Below are 19,893 nucleotides of genomic sequence, written 5' to 3' on the forward strand. Positions count from 1 at the left end.
TGTGCCACTGTAGGAAACAATTGGGCAGGTGAGTGTTCTTCTAGCTTTTTGGAGGGGCAAAGTTAATTTTGAGGCGCTTTTTCATAAGGAAGTAACACCTAAGTTTGTGGATTATGAGGTCATTCCTGCTCAGAATAAATTAAGTCCTAAATTCCATTATTATCTTAGTAACACTTTGGAATTTTCCATAGGTGAAACAACTTAGCTTGACTGAGATCTGGGGGCAGGGGTAGGAGGCAAAGAGTTCCTGACTCAAACAAGGATGATGCAGGAGTCAAGGGAACATCTAGGAAGTTGAAGGGAAGTACCAGGGAAAATAGTGTAAGCAGGACATGAGCAATGTCAGAAAAGACTTATCAACTTGGGACTTGTTTATGTGCAGTAGCAGTGGAAAAATACATTAATCAGTTGAATATCTAAATTATTTGGCCTAACTTATTAAACTGAAGTACAAGTCAACTTTTCATTATGACCTAGAAGTAGCATGCTTCCATTTTTACTATTGAGAAATGCCTATGTTGACATTTTCATCTTGGTTTTTGCTTTGCCATGCCTTTTAAACCCTTATATTCAAATGCAGAGCAAAGTTTTAACTAAACCAGTTCTTATTGCTTCCTGCTTCAGCTGCTTTGTTACTTGGCCATGTAGAGGCTTTCTATTAAGATGCTAAAGGAACTCATTTTAGGCAGCAGCATAAGATGTATTAGTAGATATTCTTTCAACTCACTGGTTCTGTAATATCTGCAGTCTTGCATAAAAACATGGTTCACTGATTTTTGGCAGCTACTTGTATGCATACTAGCTTCTACAACAGACTGTAGATGAGGAGAACAAAACAGACACGTAGAAGTGATTAAAGTGCAAGGCAGCAGCTCTGAAACCTGTTCTGTAGCAAATGATTGAGTACAAGTGGGTACGGGGTCTGTTTGTGTTGTTTGGTTTTTGGTGTGTTTTTTTTTTTAACTGAGGGATATGTGGAAGTGGCCTGGCAATGGAGCAGTACAAACTGGTTGTGGTGGAGGAGGTAACGTAGCTTGAGGTGTGGTTGGTTTGAGGTCCTGCTTTCAAAAGGACTAGGGAGTAGGAACAGGAAATAATTGTCTTGCATTGAAAGTTAGACCTAATACAGATCAAGGGTTGCTTGCTTGCTTTTTTTTGTAATGACCTTACTAAATTGCTCTGTGTGTTTGGCTGAAACCCAGACTCTTTGTTTTCACCTGTTCTCATACTAAAAGCTTTTCAGCATCAGTTGATAAATAGTCCTGCTAAGAGAACAAGAGGTTTCGATTAAGTGCTGTCCTTTGCTCTGAAGTTGAACATGTACTTAGGTTTGCAGGGGCTTAGATTTCTTCTCATTTATGGTGTGACACAAAGAAAAACTATTTTGTAAATTTCCATGGCTAAGTATATCTAGAATCTTTGAAGGTGTTCTGGTTGGTTTAAAGCTAGTAAACAGCAGTACAGTTGTATCCCATAAGGTTGTGGGCGGCAAATTTGTCCTTTGTTATAGGTGACAAGTAAAATGCAGCAGGAGCGATACACTCACTTTTGCCATGTTTTTCTAGCCTATCTTAGGCTTTATGTGGGGGGATAGGAAAGGAAGTACTTACTCTTTCCCTCACCCAGATACCAAATGATACCCAACTGGAGGCATGCTTTTAATTTAAGTCATGTTAATACCACTTCATAAGGCTCAGCCAGACTGCGTAGGTTGCAAACTCTACTAGTCTGAGTGTTGGTATTCTTTTAATTGTTGGCTGAGTGCTGGTTAATAAAGGAAAAATGAGGTATCAGTTGGTCTGTAATCAGTTGAGGTACAAGGAAGATCTATTTAAGAACACAAAGATCACTTCTGTGAAAGGCTTAAGTCAACTGATGCTCTAAAATTGTGTAAACATAGGTTACTTGCAAATCATTTATGGTTCAGCAGTCTTAATAGTACTGTGGAAATACAGGAAGAACTAAGGTAAAATGAAAGTCTTTAATATTAGCCTTTTCAATCTAATATTTAATGGGACTGGTGTTGAGCTTCAAATGGGAAAAGGAGTGCTTTTTCAACAGCTTACCTTGTTACGCGTAACTTCAGAAGACAGACATATTCCAGAGGAGATATGGACACCTGTCTACTGGCCATAGTTGGCAGAAAGTAATGAAGTAGTACAAGCTTCAGCCTCTTGGTGTTAATTGGTTTTAAATATCTATTTCCTCTATGGCTAACATCTAGTGGGAGTTTGCTGTGGAGAGGTAAAATCTTAGGACACTTAAATATGTGGAAATGTTCAAGATAATACTTAACTTGATATTAGTCTATAATTTTCTACCTAATAAGGCCTACATAATTTTGAGTTGTTTTATAAGTGATGTTCTAATATTTTGTTTGAGTTTGCAGATGGAAGCTTATCTTCAGAATTTAATGAACAATAATAGCACTGTAACTCTGAGTATCTTTAATGAGCAGCTGCAATAAAGTTCTTAACCTTTTCAGGATGTCTGTGTGCCAAGGTTTAAGGTGAATAAAATAAAAATAATTTAAACCATGAAACTCCCTCATTCATATGGAAGACCACGCATTGTGTTCTTGCATATAGAATTTGGAAATAAGTCTGTCTAGGTTGTCTCAGGTCTAGCAATCTGAAAACATTATTGTTTTGGGAAGTTCAGCATGCGTATCTGAGTATATTCTGTGACTAGGATTTCTAGGAAAATACAGTGAACCTGTTGGAGCTGTAATTGAATGGGTTTGCTATCTGGGCTCACCTTTGTCCATTGTCCCCTAACCCCACCCTCCACACCCCCCACACCCCCACCCCAAGGAAAATATTATGAGAGAGAGAACCTGCCGAAGAAATGGAGAATGGTTTCCTGAACTAGCTTGTAGCCCAGGCAAAACAACAGGAGGTGTTCTTGTTGAGGACAACTTGGAGAACAAAGTCCCTGGCTTGAGTGCTGTATTTGGTACGCAAAATAAAAACACTTTCCTGTGTTTGTTTGAAATAGCATAATTCCTCAAGATCTTAATCTACTTGATTCAGACCATTCATAGAAAAACTGTAAGAAATGAAGCCATCTTTGAAAGAAGGTGACTTCTTTCTCTAATGATAAAAATGAGAAGGAAGCGGGAAAAACAGAATTTACAGGTATCAGAATACTACTTTCAGTTCTCTAAACAGGAAGAATTCCGGCAACTTACCAGTAGCTTAAACTCAAACTTTTCATACTTTGAGTGTATTCAGGGACTAAATTGTCTAACTTTAAGCTTTTGCTTATTTCATTCCAGCCCTTAAAACCTGAAAAATCTGAGTGCACAAACCCAGTTTAACTGCTGATATGGTTGGTTTATGAAATCTTCATTTACTTCTGTTAAACTTAGTGTTTCATATGCCACCTTTGCTTAGCCAAGAAATTCTGATCCTATTTTGTATATCAGGTAGTTACATGCTAGTGTGCAAAAGCTTACAAAAAAGGCTGCTATTGCTTATTTTAGAAAGAGCAGTATCTGATTTATTTATAGTGGTCCTTAAAATTTACTGTATTTTTCTAGGCTCATGACTTGGTGGCTAAATAACCACAGCTGTTAGACTTTTTTTTGCTCCAAATTTTTGAATACAGTATGCACTCCAAAAGAATATTGTGGGGCAAATTAGTCACCACCTACAGCTAAAGGGGTATGGAAGCTCTTCTAGAACCTTCTCTGGAAGAGGCCTTTATCTGGTGGTTGTAGTTACATTTTATTTTAATCACTTGTGGATAGACAGTGTTTTAGAATAGTAGTATTTAAGTAGCACTTACCTAGATTTTCTTGAAATTCAAGCGTTTTTCCTACTACGTTAGTATTTATAAGCATCTTTTTCCCAGTCCATTCTCAACTCTTCATATCACTTCAAAGTTAAATTTCTAGGTGACTTAAACCTCTCAGTCAAAATACATTGAAAAGTTGATGATTTCTATAACTTGAACCTTGAAAATTGCTTTGAAATACTCAATAGTGGTGAGTAACTGAGAGGACTTGCAGGCAGAAGCAAGAAAAAGTCAACCTGATATTTGGGCTTGGTTACTTGAGTTTTACATTGTTCCTTCCAAATGATTTGGTCACTGAGTGTTTCCAACCTGTGCTACAGAAGGGAGCTCTCAGTCAGGAAAGCTGAGATGTTCCTTCGAAGCTGTGCATGGGTTGCCACCTGTTGGAAGGTGACCACACAGGTGTGGTGGCTGAGGGAAACAAACTCCTCCAGTTCCCCTTAATTAGACCCAAATTGCATGTATAAGTTAAGATTTGCTGTAAAATACAGCAAATACAGGTTGTGTGTTCTGCCAAATCCTGTGTTCGTTTAATGTAATATTTCATCTTTGTTCTTAATGACACTTTTGACTTATAGGTGGACTTCTGTATTGCACTATAGCATGTGATGTATGATGCTTGATTCTGAGCTTAGTGTACCCACCATGTGAAGAGGTTGTTACTATCGTAGATAACGAACTTTTGAAATGCTTGACATAAACCCTGTTTAACAGACTAAACATTTTGTTAGCACTTGTCTCAAGTATTTACCAAAAAGTTACTGTTTCAAGAGTGCTTGAGATCTGAAGTGGTCCAAGATCATTAGTCCTTTACTGGAATTTTGAGAAGTCTTCAGTTCTTGTGTCAACTGCAAGCACTTTCAGTTAACCTGTAATAAATCTTTACTTCTAGATTGTCTGGGGAGTATTCTTCATCATTGTGGCACTGCTCTTCACTGTCTCTCTGTTCTTGTCAAAGTAAGTAAATTTTGGCACTTAAACCACACGGTTTCTGCTCTAATGTCAAATGAAGGGGTAGTTCACTTCAAGAGTCAGCCCGCTTCTTTTCTATGCTGCATTTCTTATTACAATAGTATATATTGAAAATAACCAAAATGTCCTTTCTTGAATCTCTCTTAGCACGTGGTTCAGCTTGATTGACTGTATGCTGCTGAAAACAATTCTGATTCAGCAGAGAAATTAGGCATATATGTTAAGGAAGTTTAATTCAGACTACAGAAGTATTATGATTGCTTGAATGAATCTTAATGCATGTAGGTACTTCTTGGGCTGGGTAACAGGTGCTTAAATTCTTGTTGTAAATGACATGTATAATCCATTATGGTGTGCATTACATCATAGTTTCATGGTGCTGAAAGCAATATAGCCAGCTGCAAATCTGCTGGATTTCAATGAAGATTGACAGTAACCAGAGGTCTCAAATGTTGGCATTTTTAATATTTTCAGACTGGGCAAATAAGCTTTATGATCCAAACTAGGGAAAAGCTAAAATGCCAAGGAGATGTAGAAATCAATATACTTTTTCATAGGACAAAGTGCAATGATTGTGGTAAAACAAGACGTGTCTATATAGATATGAAAAAGCTGTCAGCCTCTGGGCTTAGTTCAGCTTTTTTGAGCTGCCCTTTTAAATTAAACTGAACACAAATCTCTGAGACAACCATAGTACTTAGTCAGTTTTCCTTAATTACTGCAGTTTGGACAAAGCTCTGCATTCAGCTGGCTTCGACTCGGGATTTATAATTTTAGGAACTAATCTGACCAATCCATTGAATATGCTGCTACCTGTTCTTCAAACGGTAAGTAAAAAATATGGTGATATACATATATAAGGACGCTCCTCTCTCTTATCTGGTAAGATGTCAAAAGGCAAACTACACTTCTTCCAAAGTAATTCATTAAAATAAAATTGTCTAGATCTGTGTGCTGTAAAAGCAAGGCAACTTCCTTGTTAACAATCTTTTAGTTATTACATACTGATTGAAAATCTTGTGTGGATGGAAGCCAGTTGCTGGAGGAAGGTGGTGCTTGAAACTGACTCTCATCTGATGAGAACATAGTGGCAATGAAGAATGACACCACTTCTAGTTATGCACAGAATAAAAGCAACTTTCTCCACTGCACTGCCTATATTCTGTTTCTGTACTTGATAGGTTATCATTCTTCAGTGAAGTAAATGCACTTTTTCACTCCTTAATGTATTTACTGCACCTTAAAAGATACATAGCACTCTGTGCAGTTATGTATGTTATAGTAGTGTGTTAATCTTTAAAACAAACCCTACATAAGAACAAGCATCTATTAATTTCAGTAGGGTTGGAAGGCAGTAAGACCACATACAAATTTGGCAATCAGTCATTGGTAAGCTAAGAAAGAGAAAAGCCTTAATGTAAGCTAGTGTTTTACTCTCCCCCAGTTGAGTTCTTTTGATATTCTTGGTATAGCAGGTTGGCACAATGCTTTGCTTTCCCATGGTTTCTGAAACTATTGAACACCTAAGCTTGCAGTTTACTGAGGAAGAGTGTTCAGCACCAGTATTATCTCAAACTGTTATGAATATAAACATAAAAACCAAGTTTTGTGTGCAAATTTGTTCAGAATATTCATAAATAGAATGCCTATACAGTCCTAAAATGATTGCTTCCACTGTGGGCTTCCTTTTAAATATACTCTCAGAATGGAATTAAGTATTTCTTCAAAATTAAGGCAAGCTTTAAATTAAGAAAAAAAATGCCTAGTTGCATTCCCAAACTAATTGTGTAAACTCTATTAGCAGTAGTCTATATTAGCTGTATTTGGAGCCAGCTATGTATAACTTCTAAATGGAAGGGCTCTTATTATCTCAATGCTATAAGGAGACACTACTTACTTAGCTTTAAAGTGGGGAAGAGCTTGTTTTCTAGTTTGAACATTGTCTTGTCTTTTTAACTGCTTGTATTCCTGTTTCAGGTTTTTCCACTTGATTATATTCTTATTACAACTATTGTGATGTACTTCATCTTCACTTCAATGGCAGGCATTCGAAATATGGGTGTATGGTTCTTCTGGATAAGGGTAAATATGACAAGAGTTCAGTTTATAATACTCAGTAGAACATTTAATAAATGTGATATTACATAAATAATGACTATACTGCTTATAAATACTGGATGTCACAAACAGCATTGTCTGTATGTCTAACTGTTACTAACCTACTGCAGAATTTTCACTGCTTTTGAAAGGTGTTCCATTTTGCTAAGTTATCAGACCAAAACTCATAGTTTAAGCAATACAGTCAGATGACTCTTTCAAGTATTTAATCAGTGGCACTTTAGCTTCTGACTTTTCTAAGTTAAAGCCATATAATTCTGATATACTGAAAGTATTAGTGAATTTTATGGTCAAAATCTGAAATGTGCTTGCAGGCAGTAGTGCTTGAGTTGCTTTTTAGCTGGTTAGCAAGTTTACCTTGATAAGACATAAAACAGTATGGTGATGATAAGGCATATTTAAATGTGATACAAATATATTACTGTATTTGAAAAACCAGCTTTGTATCCAATAATATGCCGTTCATGCCTGTGATGCTTGGTTAAATATTTCCCTGCTTCTGTGCCAACTTTCCCTTTAATACTGTCACTCTTTCATGTGTTGACACCCCAAAATTGTGAACAGTGACCCTGAGTCCTTGTAATGAGTTGTGAGATAGGCTGTTGGTTTTGGTCTTCCATCATATACGTCTCAGCTGCCAGCTTCTTTACCTTAATATGGTACTCAGGTTGAGCCTTTGGGGATTACAGAATAGCGTGGTATCTACAGGGTAACAACAAGGGATTATATTCTTCTCTGCAGTGTAAAGAGAAAAGATGCCACTGTGTGGTGTGCAATTTCTCTCAGACTGGGAATGCTCTCTCTCTCCTCTGTTTCTAGCTCTTATTAGAGGTGTAGTGATAGACAACACCTCACCTTGACTGAAGGACACTATTCTTCGACAAACAAAGGCACAGTTTGTTGTCAGTGATAGGCAACATCACTTAAATCTTGCTGCTAATTGCTGGTTTATGAATGTTCTGGGTCATTAATACAAACAATTAATTTGGTTAAATAGCTGTGCTTTGAGATTCAGATAAATACACCTAAAAACCTGCTTTGACTCATTGGAATTAAGTTGCCAGAGGATAATTTTAGCAGCCTCCTACTTCTGTCAGTAGAATTAAAGCTGTGACTTGAATTAGAGAATATTTTAAATGTCTGCAGGAAGAAGAAATTTAATCATGTTAACATTTGTATGTTTTCTGTGTTCCAGCTTTATAAAATCAGGCGAGGAAAAACTCGACCTCAAGCACTCTTGTTTCTCTGTATGATACTTCTGTTGATAGTTCTCCATACAAGTTACATGATTTACAGTCTTGCACCGCAGTATGTAATGTATGGAAGCCAAAAATACCTGGTACAGGTGAGATGTAACACTTTTTTTCAAAAAGGGATCTTGTCTTCTGTATCAAAAATGTAGTTTTTATGGCTACTTTTAAAGCCAGGCCCGCTCTCAGTTTTCAAGACTCTTTTGTGGCCAGGTTTTTTAACTACTAGTAGGTCTCTTGATAATACACAAATCAGAAACTGGTTGTACTATATATATAATGCAACTTAATTCCTAGATCACCTTCAGACAGTGTAAAGCTTTGAATATTGCGTTACTTCTTTTGATAAGACAGCTGCTACCTTCCACTAGATTCTGTACTGGTATGCTTAAGTTGCTGAGTGACTGCAATGAGGATTAGTTCAGTGTGTAAGGCTGTCTATAGACTGAAAGCAATGTTGTTACTCAGCACTTGATAGTTTTTATGTGTATATTTGAGAAATGACAAAATAACTTGGTACAGGAGAGAACAATAATCAGAATGAAGTTGAGTATGTGCTGATTAATAACACTGCAGACACTTCGGCCTGTCCGAATTCATGAAACTCACTGCAGTTCTTGTTATATAAAATCTTTAGAATTAAGTAGTTAACACTAGCCTCTGCTTTCATTATTGCACTTTTGTGTACTTCAGGGTTTGGGGGTTGGGTCTTTTCAAGTCTCTAATTTTCTGTACTTGAAGGCTTTAATTCTCGGTTTTCATCTTGTCATGAGTGGAGGCCAGCATATTTATGGAGAAGTTCGAAGTTACATATCATAAGCATCTTAGTGTTTTTGTGGACAGCTGTTTATCAATATATAGTGTCCTACAGGAGTAGGATTTGTTAGATCTGATCTTGCAAATGTAGACAACCAACTAAGTCATGATTTGGTAATTCATGTTCAGGCACAAGGAAGTTCAGATTTTTTGGTGTGCTGTTTGAGGTGTTTCACAAAGACAAAACATTTGAGCCAGAGCTGTTAGGAGAAGGGATTTAAATGAGACTGAAGAAACTGAGTGCTGCTTTGAGCATTTGGAGTACTTCTGTTAGTTTTCCAGAAGGCTGTGCTTCTGGGAGGAGAACACACTGCTTAAAAAAAATAAATCACCCACCAACCTTCTTCAGCGGAAAATATTTAGTAAAGCGTGTAAGTTATGACTATCAATTCCTTCAGTTTAAAAAGAGTAGATGCAGAATATTTTGAGCAAAAGGATTACAAAGGGAAATTAAAGTAGTGTTAAACATGCTAGAGAAGAGGAACCTGATCAACATAAGTGTGCTGAGTGGATGTGGTAGAATTGTCACTGCAGGAAGTGAAGCATTCAATAAATACTACTTTTCTGCTCTCTTTACATCTAAATTGTGTCAGATAATGGGAGGCTGGTCATCCTGATATCAATCCAAGCACAATAATAGAATCACTGTAGGGGACTTGACTATTTGGTATTTAGGAAGCTTAATACATGTTTTAATTCAATTTTATGCTAGATATAACTAATACAAATTTATAGATACTCAGGCATCTATAAATTGGCTCAGCTTGTCAGAATTAGGGTAGTAGCAGCAAGAAACTAAGCTAGAAATCAGGATATCGGTTTGCTTCTATGGTGAGTTTACATAGAACTTCTGGCATGATTATTTACTGTGTATGTAGCTTAGAGCATTATATAGCCATATCTGAGTTAGTTATGAGCTTAAGTCCCTGCAAAAGGCAGTTTGTTTGTTCTATATCACAGACTGATTATAAGTCTCTAAAGTGCAAAACCATTGTGGGTGGAAGGGTGGGAAGGACAATTTCATTAAGGATCCTACCAAGCTAGTCTTTAAGCCTTTCAGTGACCTGAGAAAATAATCCTTAGTGATAAAACTTGCAGATAACGTGGAAGATTGAAGAGAAAAGCAAATAATAAAGACTGTAGCTAGCAGTTTGCTTTGCTTTATGAATAAAATGGCAATGTTTCAGTAAAACGAAATGTGTGTGTATTGAGGAGGGCAGAAGGACTGGGGCTTAAACAGATAACATGCAAGTATTTGTTATGGCAAATAGTATCTGAGCATAGATATATAGTTTAATGCAAAGGGCCAAGAGAATGGAGCACAGCAGTAGGGAGGCTCTTACATTATTCAGCCTCTGAAATACAATCCTGGTCAGCACTGCAAGAAGGATTAGCTGGAGTACTTGAGTAGAGCTACAACTCTTTATTTAAAGGATTAAAAAATGTTGTAGTCAAGATATCCATCCTTGGTCTTTAGCTTCTTATGTCCCATTTCAAAGAGCTGTGTTTAAAGTGCATAAAGTAACTTGGGAGGAAACTATTTTTATTGTTGAAATAACATGAAGAGTATGCTGGTAAATTATATCTGGACTTCTCTGGCATACCAAGTAAATACAGGGTTTTCAGACAACATCCTCTCAAAGAATCTTTCAGAATGGACCAGATGCATATTCTGTGTCTGACTACCCTGATAACTGGATGGTGAACTACTGTATTTTGAAATGAGAAGAAATGGTGACTGGAACTGAAGAAGAACAACAGATTTTTGTGGATGTTAGCAGTAAGTAGGTTCTTAAGAGTTATGAATTGGTTATTATGGAACTGAGGAGTAGCCAGGAACATACACAGGAATTGGGCAGATGAAATACATTTTGTGCATATGGCAAGCCTCCTGATGAGGGAAGCTGTGTGTACCAGTTTGGCCAGTGTAGACTTTCATTGCTCATACAAACAGCAGTCAATGTAATTTAAAGTAACACCACTGGTAACCAATGCTGTACAGAAGCAAGCAATAAATAAGCGATATTCCAAGTCAACTTAGTGGATGAGTGGGCTGATAAGGATGTATGTCAGAAGCTTGGGCTCACAGAAAGACAGAGCTTAAAAGGAGCACTTCCCCCTTTTCTTTGCTCTACAGTAATTCCCAATCAGGTTCCTGCCAAACTAATTTGTAACCAAAAATCTATAGTGATGCATTAGGTTAGAATCCTGTTTGAATCTTGAACTGTTTCCTTTGGAGACTGTTACTCTTGACAAGACCTTTTAACTATGAAGTGCCATTAGCTTTCCTCATAATTGAGTATGTGTAGGAAAACAGAGCTTTTGTGAGGCAATTCATGTTAGCCAGACTTGGGCTACCAGCTTTATTTAACTCTGAACATTGGGATGTTCAAAGCATATGTCCCCAATTAACTGAAAGTGTTGTCAGCTATGATGTCGGTAGGAAACTTTTGGAAGTTTCTTTTGGATACAGTGCCCTTACCAACTGAGGCTCTGGTCAACTTGTGTAGTTCTTCAAACAGCAAGGAGCGCTTGGTTTCATCTTTTAAGACCTTTGTAATATCTCCAAAACAGCCATGAGTCTCCTTTACAGCCTTTCACAAAGGTAAAGTGTTCTGTTGATGTCCAGGCCTCCCTCTTGGCTTTGTAGCAAAAATGTAACTTTGCCCATACTTGAAGTGTAATTGCTTTTCTGTTTAACGAGGCCAAGATTTTTCCATCTGTCTGAAGGAAAGGCCACTGCTTGCTGGTGCTTCTACCTAATAGACCTGTAAGACTTCACTGTCCCAGATGGGAATTAAAAGGCTTGCATTTGCCATAGGTGACATTGATACTTTTCTCTGGTTGAGGGCCAGAGCAGCAGCCACTTTCCTTCCTCAGCCTTCATATAGATAATTCGGAGGAGTGGAGCTAAGCTGCAGGACACTGAATGTCTCCATTGTCAGCAGCAGAAATCCAGAAGTATCCCTTAGATGGCCAAGTGCGCAAACAATCTTTTAAGTTCTTGGTCCTGAATGTAAGCAGGAACAAGTTATACAAGTGTAGCAGGCTGTAACCTAATCTTTATGATAGCTTGCTATTTCCTTAGGTGTCCGAAATGTGTCAGCTCTTGAAGCACACCTGCTGAGTTACTGTACTTGGTTTTGTCTCCTGCTTGTCCTTGAGGCATCCTGCTTTCAGCTTTGGACTGGATATGATAACTAGAACACTGGGGTTTTACTCTGATAATACTCATACTAAAAATATCTGAGACTTGAGCGCTCTTCTGCTGAATGCTAAGTAAATTATTTTGAGGAATTGTTCTGTAGACACAACTCTGCTATCACTTACGCTTCTTTGCCATGTCTGGTCACTTTCTTCATGCCCTGGGGGGGCAAAAGGAGCTCTGTGCTAATACAAAGTGCTGAAATGACACCATTTAGGGCAAAGCTCTTGTACCTTTTCTGGGGAATCAGCACAACTTGGGTGCCTCTGAAGTGCCTGAATACTAATGCATACAGCAGGGGAAACAAGGGAAGAGTTAAAAGCTTGTATGTAGTTGCAGGTCTGCAGTCTCACTGGGCTCAGATATGGTGAAATACCTCACACAACTGGAGTGCTGCCATGGCTAAGTGTGGGCTCTAAGAGGGACAGGGTGGGATGGCCGGTGGGGAGAGGCGACCTTTATGTGAGGGCAGTGGGAATGTGGGAAGTTTTGCCTTGGGATGGATAAGCCAGATAAGTGCTTATGGGTTAGGACTGGAGGGCAGAACAGCATGGGTGATATTGTCTGCTACAGGCTGCCTGATCAAGCAGTGTAAGCTGTAACGGCAACAGCCAGCTGGAATACCTCCTGGAGCTGGACCACTGCTAAATGTGCACTGAATAATTGTAACTTCATGTCTTCTGTTCTCATCCTATTGTTTCTGTCTACACATTGTCCTCTTACTTTTGGTTCCACTTGAGTTCCTGATTCCTGTGCCTAATCATACTCCTCCTGGTTTAGTTTCTTCTAAGGCAGTCTCCATGGCTCCATGTGTTTGCATGAAACGAAGTTAACTGTTCATACAAACTGCTGCTTTTAGGATGGACACTTGGTGGGTTTTCTTCAGTGTTCAGTGTGAAAGCTGCATTTACTTAATATTGATAAACTTTGTCAGTTAAGTTGTCAGAGAAATGCTTAGTTTTATGTGCCAGCTTATTTAGAGATTTTTCATGTAATACTACCTATAGCTTACTCGGTATTTACTGTTCAAAACCAATCTTGATCCTTTTGAATATTTTAAGAGGTTTGTCAAAGCCTTTTATATAAAATTAATAATTTATTGGGAGATGTGTTTGGTTCAGGAACTATCATTGTCTATGGAAGAACATTGCTAGTAGACTAGTATACTAATTTTCTGTATTAATAATGCAGAGTAATAAGACAATTGATGGCCAGCCGAGGAATGTAACAACATTTGTATCTAAAGACTGTGATGCAGATGCACCTGAAGGTAAGATTAATTAATTTCTTGTATTTCCTATGTTATATATGTATGCTCAGCGGTAATAAGAAGCTCAGTCTCTTCATGGTTTTGATTTGCTTTGGTCTAATGAAGCTTTGATGTATAGTTATGTCCAGAAAACAGTTTGCTTACAGCTTATTAAATTCATTTGAGGAAATTACTATTTTTAGTAGAAACCATGTGTAACAAAGCATTCCAGGAAACTTTAAAATCTCCCATTTATGGAGTTAACATTTATGTAGAAGACCTTATGATAAACATATACAGCAGCTAGGGTTTATTTTTAAAAACACTCAGAAGTATTCTATTAAATTTTGTAATGTACTCGGGAAAAGTAAGATCTGAACTTCTCAGTGCAACTTCGCTGGTAAAAGAATTCTGCAATTTTTAAGGTGTTCCATGAGCAGCCATAATAGTGGAAATTGAAATCTTAGGCTATTGTCCTGTAATCCTCTTACTCTAAATTTATCATTCCTTATAACATCCAGTATAACTCTTGCTCATCTGTGTTGTTAACCATCAATTTTTGACTAGTTATTTGGGCAGAAGATGTAATATGGATATTGTGAAGTTGAGTAGTGACTAGCAAGCAGAGGGATAACTGGAACTTTCCTTGACTTTCCATCTATGCACTCCTTAATGTTGATTTTTCTGAGAGCAGTAACATTTTATTTGGTCTTTATTCCTCTATGAAACTTGGCTAAAACTGGGAATGAGTTTTAGCCTAGTTTCATTGTTAAAAAAAAAAAACAAACAACAACAACAAATCCAACATGATTTCAATTAGCTTGGTTTTTCTAATGTTGCCTTTCTTCTTTCTTTCCCTCTGCATATAAAATTTTTTTTGCAGTTTAAATTGCACTAGCCATTGCAATACTGATACTGCTGTTTAAGGTCACCATCAATGTTATCGATTGCTTGGTCTCTTGTTTAAAAAAATAGATCTCAGCAAAAGATTTATGGCCTTGGGAATGGTCCAGGTTCTTTCAGGCTGGAGCTCTCAATTGTTCTCACTCTGGCAATCTTTCAGCTCCTCTGTATAAAGAGGAGTTGAATTATGTATGCATTTATATACTTATAAAAAGGCTTGGCAGTGTTTGTTAATTGATATAGAAGATAAATAGTTGTCCTGTATTCTTATCTTATCAGTGTTCTGTAACTAGTGAATTCTGACTATGCATCTAGATGATCTTAGCAGCTCCTCAGGTTTTTTCCTATTTGCTATTGGGAAAGATAATATTTAGTTTTAAATTATTTTTGTACTAGAGGAGATAAGTGTTACATGAGTATTTAAGTGTTCAAAAAAAGTAGAGGTAGCACCTGGGGACATGGCTTAGGAGGCATGGTGGTGTTGGGTTGAAGGTTGGACTTGATCTTGGAGGTCTTCTCCAACCTTACGGACTCTATGATTCTAGAACTGGACCATTAATTCTTTGTTCCCAATCTGTCAGGCTGTGGTCTCTTGTAAGGCGGTTCCCTTGTATTTAAACTCACCTACATACTAAATTTGAAGGTCCTAGTCTTATTCCTGGTAGTTCATATCGTTTCCCCAGGGGGGTGGATTTTTCTCCTGTTTTCCCCATGCTTCAAATAAATCGTTCATCCACCTTTATTTTTTATTATTTTTAGATTTAATGTGGTTTTAAGTGTTCTGATATTTTGACAAATATAATCATTCCATTTCTATTTAAGCTGCTATATTTTTGTGATTTAAAATAAATCTTCTGTGGCAGAGTTTAGAAGAACTAGATCTGTCATCTTTCAAAATGAGATGGCTTTGAGCAGGTTGTACAGATCTTTATTTCTTGTTAAAAGCTTCTCAGCTTGCCTAGTATTTGCTGGGAGAATATACTCACTGGCATTAACTTCATTAGTCTTGACTTTTCTGGGAGAAACTCTGGGTTGGACAGGGCTCTGCGCAACCTGATCTAGTTGAAGATGTCCCTGCTTATTCAGGGGGTTTGGACTAGATGACCCCTAAGGTCCGCTCCAACTAAACTATTATATGATTCTAAATTCAGATAGAATAAGCAACAAAGTCTGAGGACTAATCGTAGGACCTGGGGTTGGACTGAAATAAACCTAAATTCCACCTATGCTTGATGATATTTTTTTGAGTACTATGAATACTTTGCACAATTTTTTTTCTGATTTGCTTTGATCAATGTAAACAATACAGCTGATAATCTAAAACTAGTGTTCTGATGTGCTGAACACAAGAGTTGACCTGTGTAAATGATGGGTTTGGTTTGCCATCATTAACCTGTGCTGTTGCACTGAGTATCTTTGAGTCATGTTCACCTTTCTTAATAGGAAAGAGATGGAGAAGATATTGATAGGCTGTCCTATGCTAGCCTGTTGTAAGTAGATGATGGATGGATGTTTCTTAAATGTGAATGTTAATGTGATCAAAAGGCTATAGTGGAGTTCTAGTAACTACAGATACAGTCAGGCCATTAAAGTATTTTTATAAATGAAAGAAAAGTGCTTTTTGTAATGTTTAACTTAAAGCTGTTTAGTGAAAAGACTTTATTCATCATTTCATCTGGTCAGTTTTAGAAAGTGGAAATGTAATGCTTGCCTTGGAATACCTGCCATTTAATACCTGATTATGAAAACTAATGAAAATAACTGTTGTAGATGCTACTATTATGCTCTGTGGTCAGATAGAATATGATAAGTGAAACTTATTTCAAAGGTAGGAAGTAGCTTTTAAAATACTATTTCTCTTGTTTTAAGGATACTACACACAGAGCAAAAATAGATGCAGCTAGCTTCAAGTTAAGATTAAGATTGCCCAAGCACTTGTATTTTTATTGACTTCTTTGGTACTAGGGTTTTATCTTATGTAAACTACTGAACTGGAACTCAATGCAAATATTGATTTGTCTTCTCAGCACTTAATTTATTTTATTTAAACTAAATTAATTCTAATGTGTATTTTTCCCTAAGCATAAAACAAACTATGACCTCTTAATGGCTGTGCTGATATATAAGCTTATAGCAATTTGCTCTGTTTTATTGAATACTCAGATTATGTAGATATGATCTCTATTTACTGTAAGTACATTTTTTCTTTCTGAGATAGTAGATCTGATCTATTTTTTGTTGTAGCAACTAATATCCTTGAACTTCAATATTGTTAAAAGTTCAGGTTTTAATGGGCAGCGTTTTCTGTATATGCATTTCAAAGCAGTGTTTGGCTTGAAAAGGACAATTACGCTTTCTGAAGAAACATAAGGCAGTTAAAATATAATCCTGTAAAAAGTTTATGGTAAAATATATAATTCAGCTGCTTTCATGCAGCAGAGCTTCTGTGTATTTACTCCTGGTATGAAGGAGGTGAATCTGCTTTATACTGAATACCAGAGGCAATGATAGCGTAACTACACAGAACAGAACAGAGGCCAGAAAGTAGTAGAGCGGGCTACATCCTGTAACTCAAAGTACCTTTTGTTAGTTACATTTAAACATCTTGTACAAAAGGCTTGTGTTCTGGTTAACATAGACTTTTTAAAAGCTTTTCAAATTGTCTTTTGGAACAGCAAATTTAATATTTGTTATAGGCAAAACAAGCATTAGTTTTCAGTGTTTGATACAGTTGGGCAAAGATCTCATTTGATTATTGTTTACAAGGACTAATGCCAGCTGAATTGTTGGGTCCACAGCTCAAGTGAGCATAAGGTCAAGCAAAGGAGTTCAAGTATGTGATGACTCTTGCCCCTGGACTAATGCGTTGAAAACTTCGTGTTGGTTTAGCTGAACAGGTTAATGATATTTAATGTAAATGAGCAATGACTTAGCTGCAAGCCTGCGTACAAGACTTTTCCCAGCCTTAATTATGAGATTGATAAACACTGTCTGCCTCTTTCTAGAACAGAAAACCATGAAAGTTGTGTTTTTAAACATCATTCACTTTAAATTATTAACATCCTTTAAATCCCCCATGACTTGGACTCTCTCATTTCCTTAATTGGGGAAATGAGCCTTACCTGAGGCCTGCTAAATGCTGACTACAGTCTGTCTGCTGGTCTTTTGCATAGACCTGCACGGACTCCAGCTGCATGTAAAGTGTAAAAGAAAAAAGGTTGTCTCCATTTCTAAGGCTTTGAGCTGAGCAGGACTTATTGTGCTAATTAGATCTGTACCTTCTTATAGGACTCTCTTGTCAGCTGGAAATCAATGAGTAAAAGGCCTCAGGCTTTATTTTAGCCTGAATAAAGACTAGATGTAGATATTACTCAAGCTGGAAAGGAACCCCAAATATGAATGCCAAAACAGGAGCATATTCTTTATTTCTCCTTCAGAGAAATCCAGGAGGCATACAATGTGAAAGCACAAGCAAGCTGCTCAGAACCTTCAATACTGGCAATTTTGCATTAAGTGACTTATGACCAGATTACCACTTCCATATGGTTGTTCTAAATGAATTAATTTGCAAAGTTATAAAATGCTTCACAAAAAACCCCAATGAGGGTTTTCGTGAGGACTTCATCCATTTTCCTGTTACTTTACTGAATTACCTTATTAGTAATTCACCCTGAATCTCTACTTATACCTAACACTATTGATGTCCTCTATGAGAACCCAATATAAATAAGCGCAATGGTGCACGTTTGACTGCCATAAGCCCTGTTTGACAGCTGTAAACAGCATGAATAACTGAGTGCCATAAATCTTTCTGCAGTACACTGTCGTGGATGTGCAGTTGTCAAAATACCAATTCCTACGCTTTTTTCTGGACCCCACCACTGTGGAAAGATATCTGAACTGTGACAGATATCTGTGAACACGGCTCTGAACTACCCTTCTCTCCTTCCAAGAGATTGTAACTGGGGAGAGAAGAGGCTGCATTTACTAAATACTCCCAAATGTTAAATGGAGCTTAGCAGTACAGCAGTTGCATATTCTCTTCTTGGATCAACTTCCTAGTTCTATTGCCAGTTGGATTTAAGCCCAACAGTAAAGTGATATGCTCTGATATTATCAGTACCTTGGAAGAGTTGAGGCTCCTTACAAAGAATTGAAGGATATGCACCCATTCTTATAAGGAAGTAATGAACCCAGGGGAAGAACCCCTTTGAGTAAGAAACCTACCAACACTTTGTCTGCAAAATGTCTTTTATAAAGGTAGTTCTCCTACCAAAAAAAGGCATCATACTTGGCCTCTATAAATAGCAGTGCCACCAAATCTTTTCATCACTGAGAAACATTAATTACAACATGTATTGGAAATATTTTCAATTAAATGTTGGGAGCTGCTTCTGCTGGTGTAATCAAATCATCTTTCTATCTTGATACAGACAGCTGACGAATTTACTACATAACATGCTCAAGAACAGTCATGCAGGAAACTTAGCAGCCTGTAACCACAGCTGGTGAAGCTGCATACAGATGTTTCCTGTCCATCTTCAGATACATCTTGCCCAGTAGATATAGAAATTATCAAATCGTGTGGATGGTCATCTTCATTGCCTAGGACATGACCTGCAGCTAGGTTGGATTAATGACATTGGACTAGGCCAATCCTGTCTGAACTGTGAGAGAAACCTGACTGGGTTACTGCCAGTTGTATCATAAATTGTGTCTGAAGGAGGCAGAAGATGGGAAAGGATGGGAAGGAAGCCATTGTTTTCAGAGCATGATTAATGAGAAAATCACTAATTCACATCCAACTTCATATTTAAAAGAATTTGGCATTGGGTCTTAAGTTTGACTCTTTAATGATAGTCATAACTGATTTTGTTCTCCAGAGAATGAGTAAGGCATTCCAGTGCTGAAAGCTGCCCTACTTTGTCAAATGCTTCTCTGAGTGTTACCTGGCTATAAATATTTCTGCCTAAGGACTGAATAGGAGGTACTCTGTGTAAGGATATTAAGAGGTCAAGATCAATCTGTTAAAATATCTTCGTTCCATCCTTCAAATCCTTTTTCACGTAGCATGATCTCAGGATGGGGAAAACAATGAATCCCTGTCACATGGGACAGACATCCTTCTTAAGTGGTCAGCTGAAGACAGCATGAGGCAAGTAGAAAGGATATAACATAAATGAGGTTAACATTGAAGGTCAAGTGGTGTAGTGTAGTTTCAAGGAAAAGTCTAAACTAGTGTAAGTTGAAGCTTGTACCAAGCTGATATTGGAAGATGTGGTGGGTAGTTAATGGAAAGTGTTCTGATTAGAATGAAAATGATAGGTTATGCTGTCCAATGACTGTTTGCTTTCTGGAACCTTGCATCCGTGTTGATCCCTATGGTATTGCCTTCAAAGTTTATCAATAGCTATGAAGAATTGTTGCCTTTAATTACTTAAGATATTGAATGGAGGCTCAGAAAACATCTCTTGCAGAAGTTCAAATTTAAGTCAGCAGTTTAAAGGCAAGAAATAGCGATTACATGGCTTGTGTACAAATGCATTTGGCCAGTGTTTGTAATTAAATTGTATTAGTGTTTA

At 37.3% G+C, this 19,893-nt stretch overlaps 1 protein-coding gene across 1 annotated transcript in view; it reads left to right on the forward strand.

Annotated features, from left to right (window-relative positions):
* The window catches only part of LMBRD1 (LMBR1 domain containing 1), a 78,752-nt gene that overhangs the window by 49,844 nt on the left and 9,015 nt on the right, over nt 1-19,893 (forward strand). The window contains exons 10-14 of the mRNA XM_064447842.1: nt 4,691-4,755; nt 5,495-5,597; nt 6,748-6,852; nt 8,084-8,233; nt 13,351-13,429. Coding sequence (XP_064303912.1) covers nt 4,691-4,755; nt 5,495-5,597; nt 6,748-6,852; nt 8,084-8,233; nt 13,351-13,429 — 502 coding nt within the window. The remainder of the gene's footprint in view (nt 1-4,690; nt 4,756-5,494; nt 5,598-6,747; nt 6,853-8,083; nt 8,234-13,350; nt 13,430-19,893) is intronic.

This window comes from Phalacrocorax carbo, chromosome 3, assembly GCF_963921805.1.
Source record: "Phalacrocorax carbo chromosome 3, bPhaCar2.1, whole genome shotgun sequence".
NCBI lineage: Eukaryota > Metazoa > Chordata > Aves > Suliformes > Phalacrocoracidae > Phalacrocorax > Phalacrocorax carbo.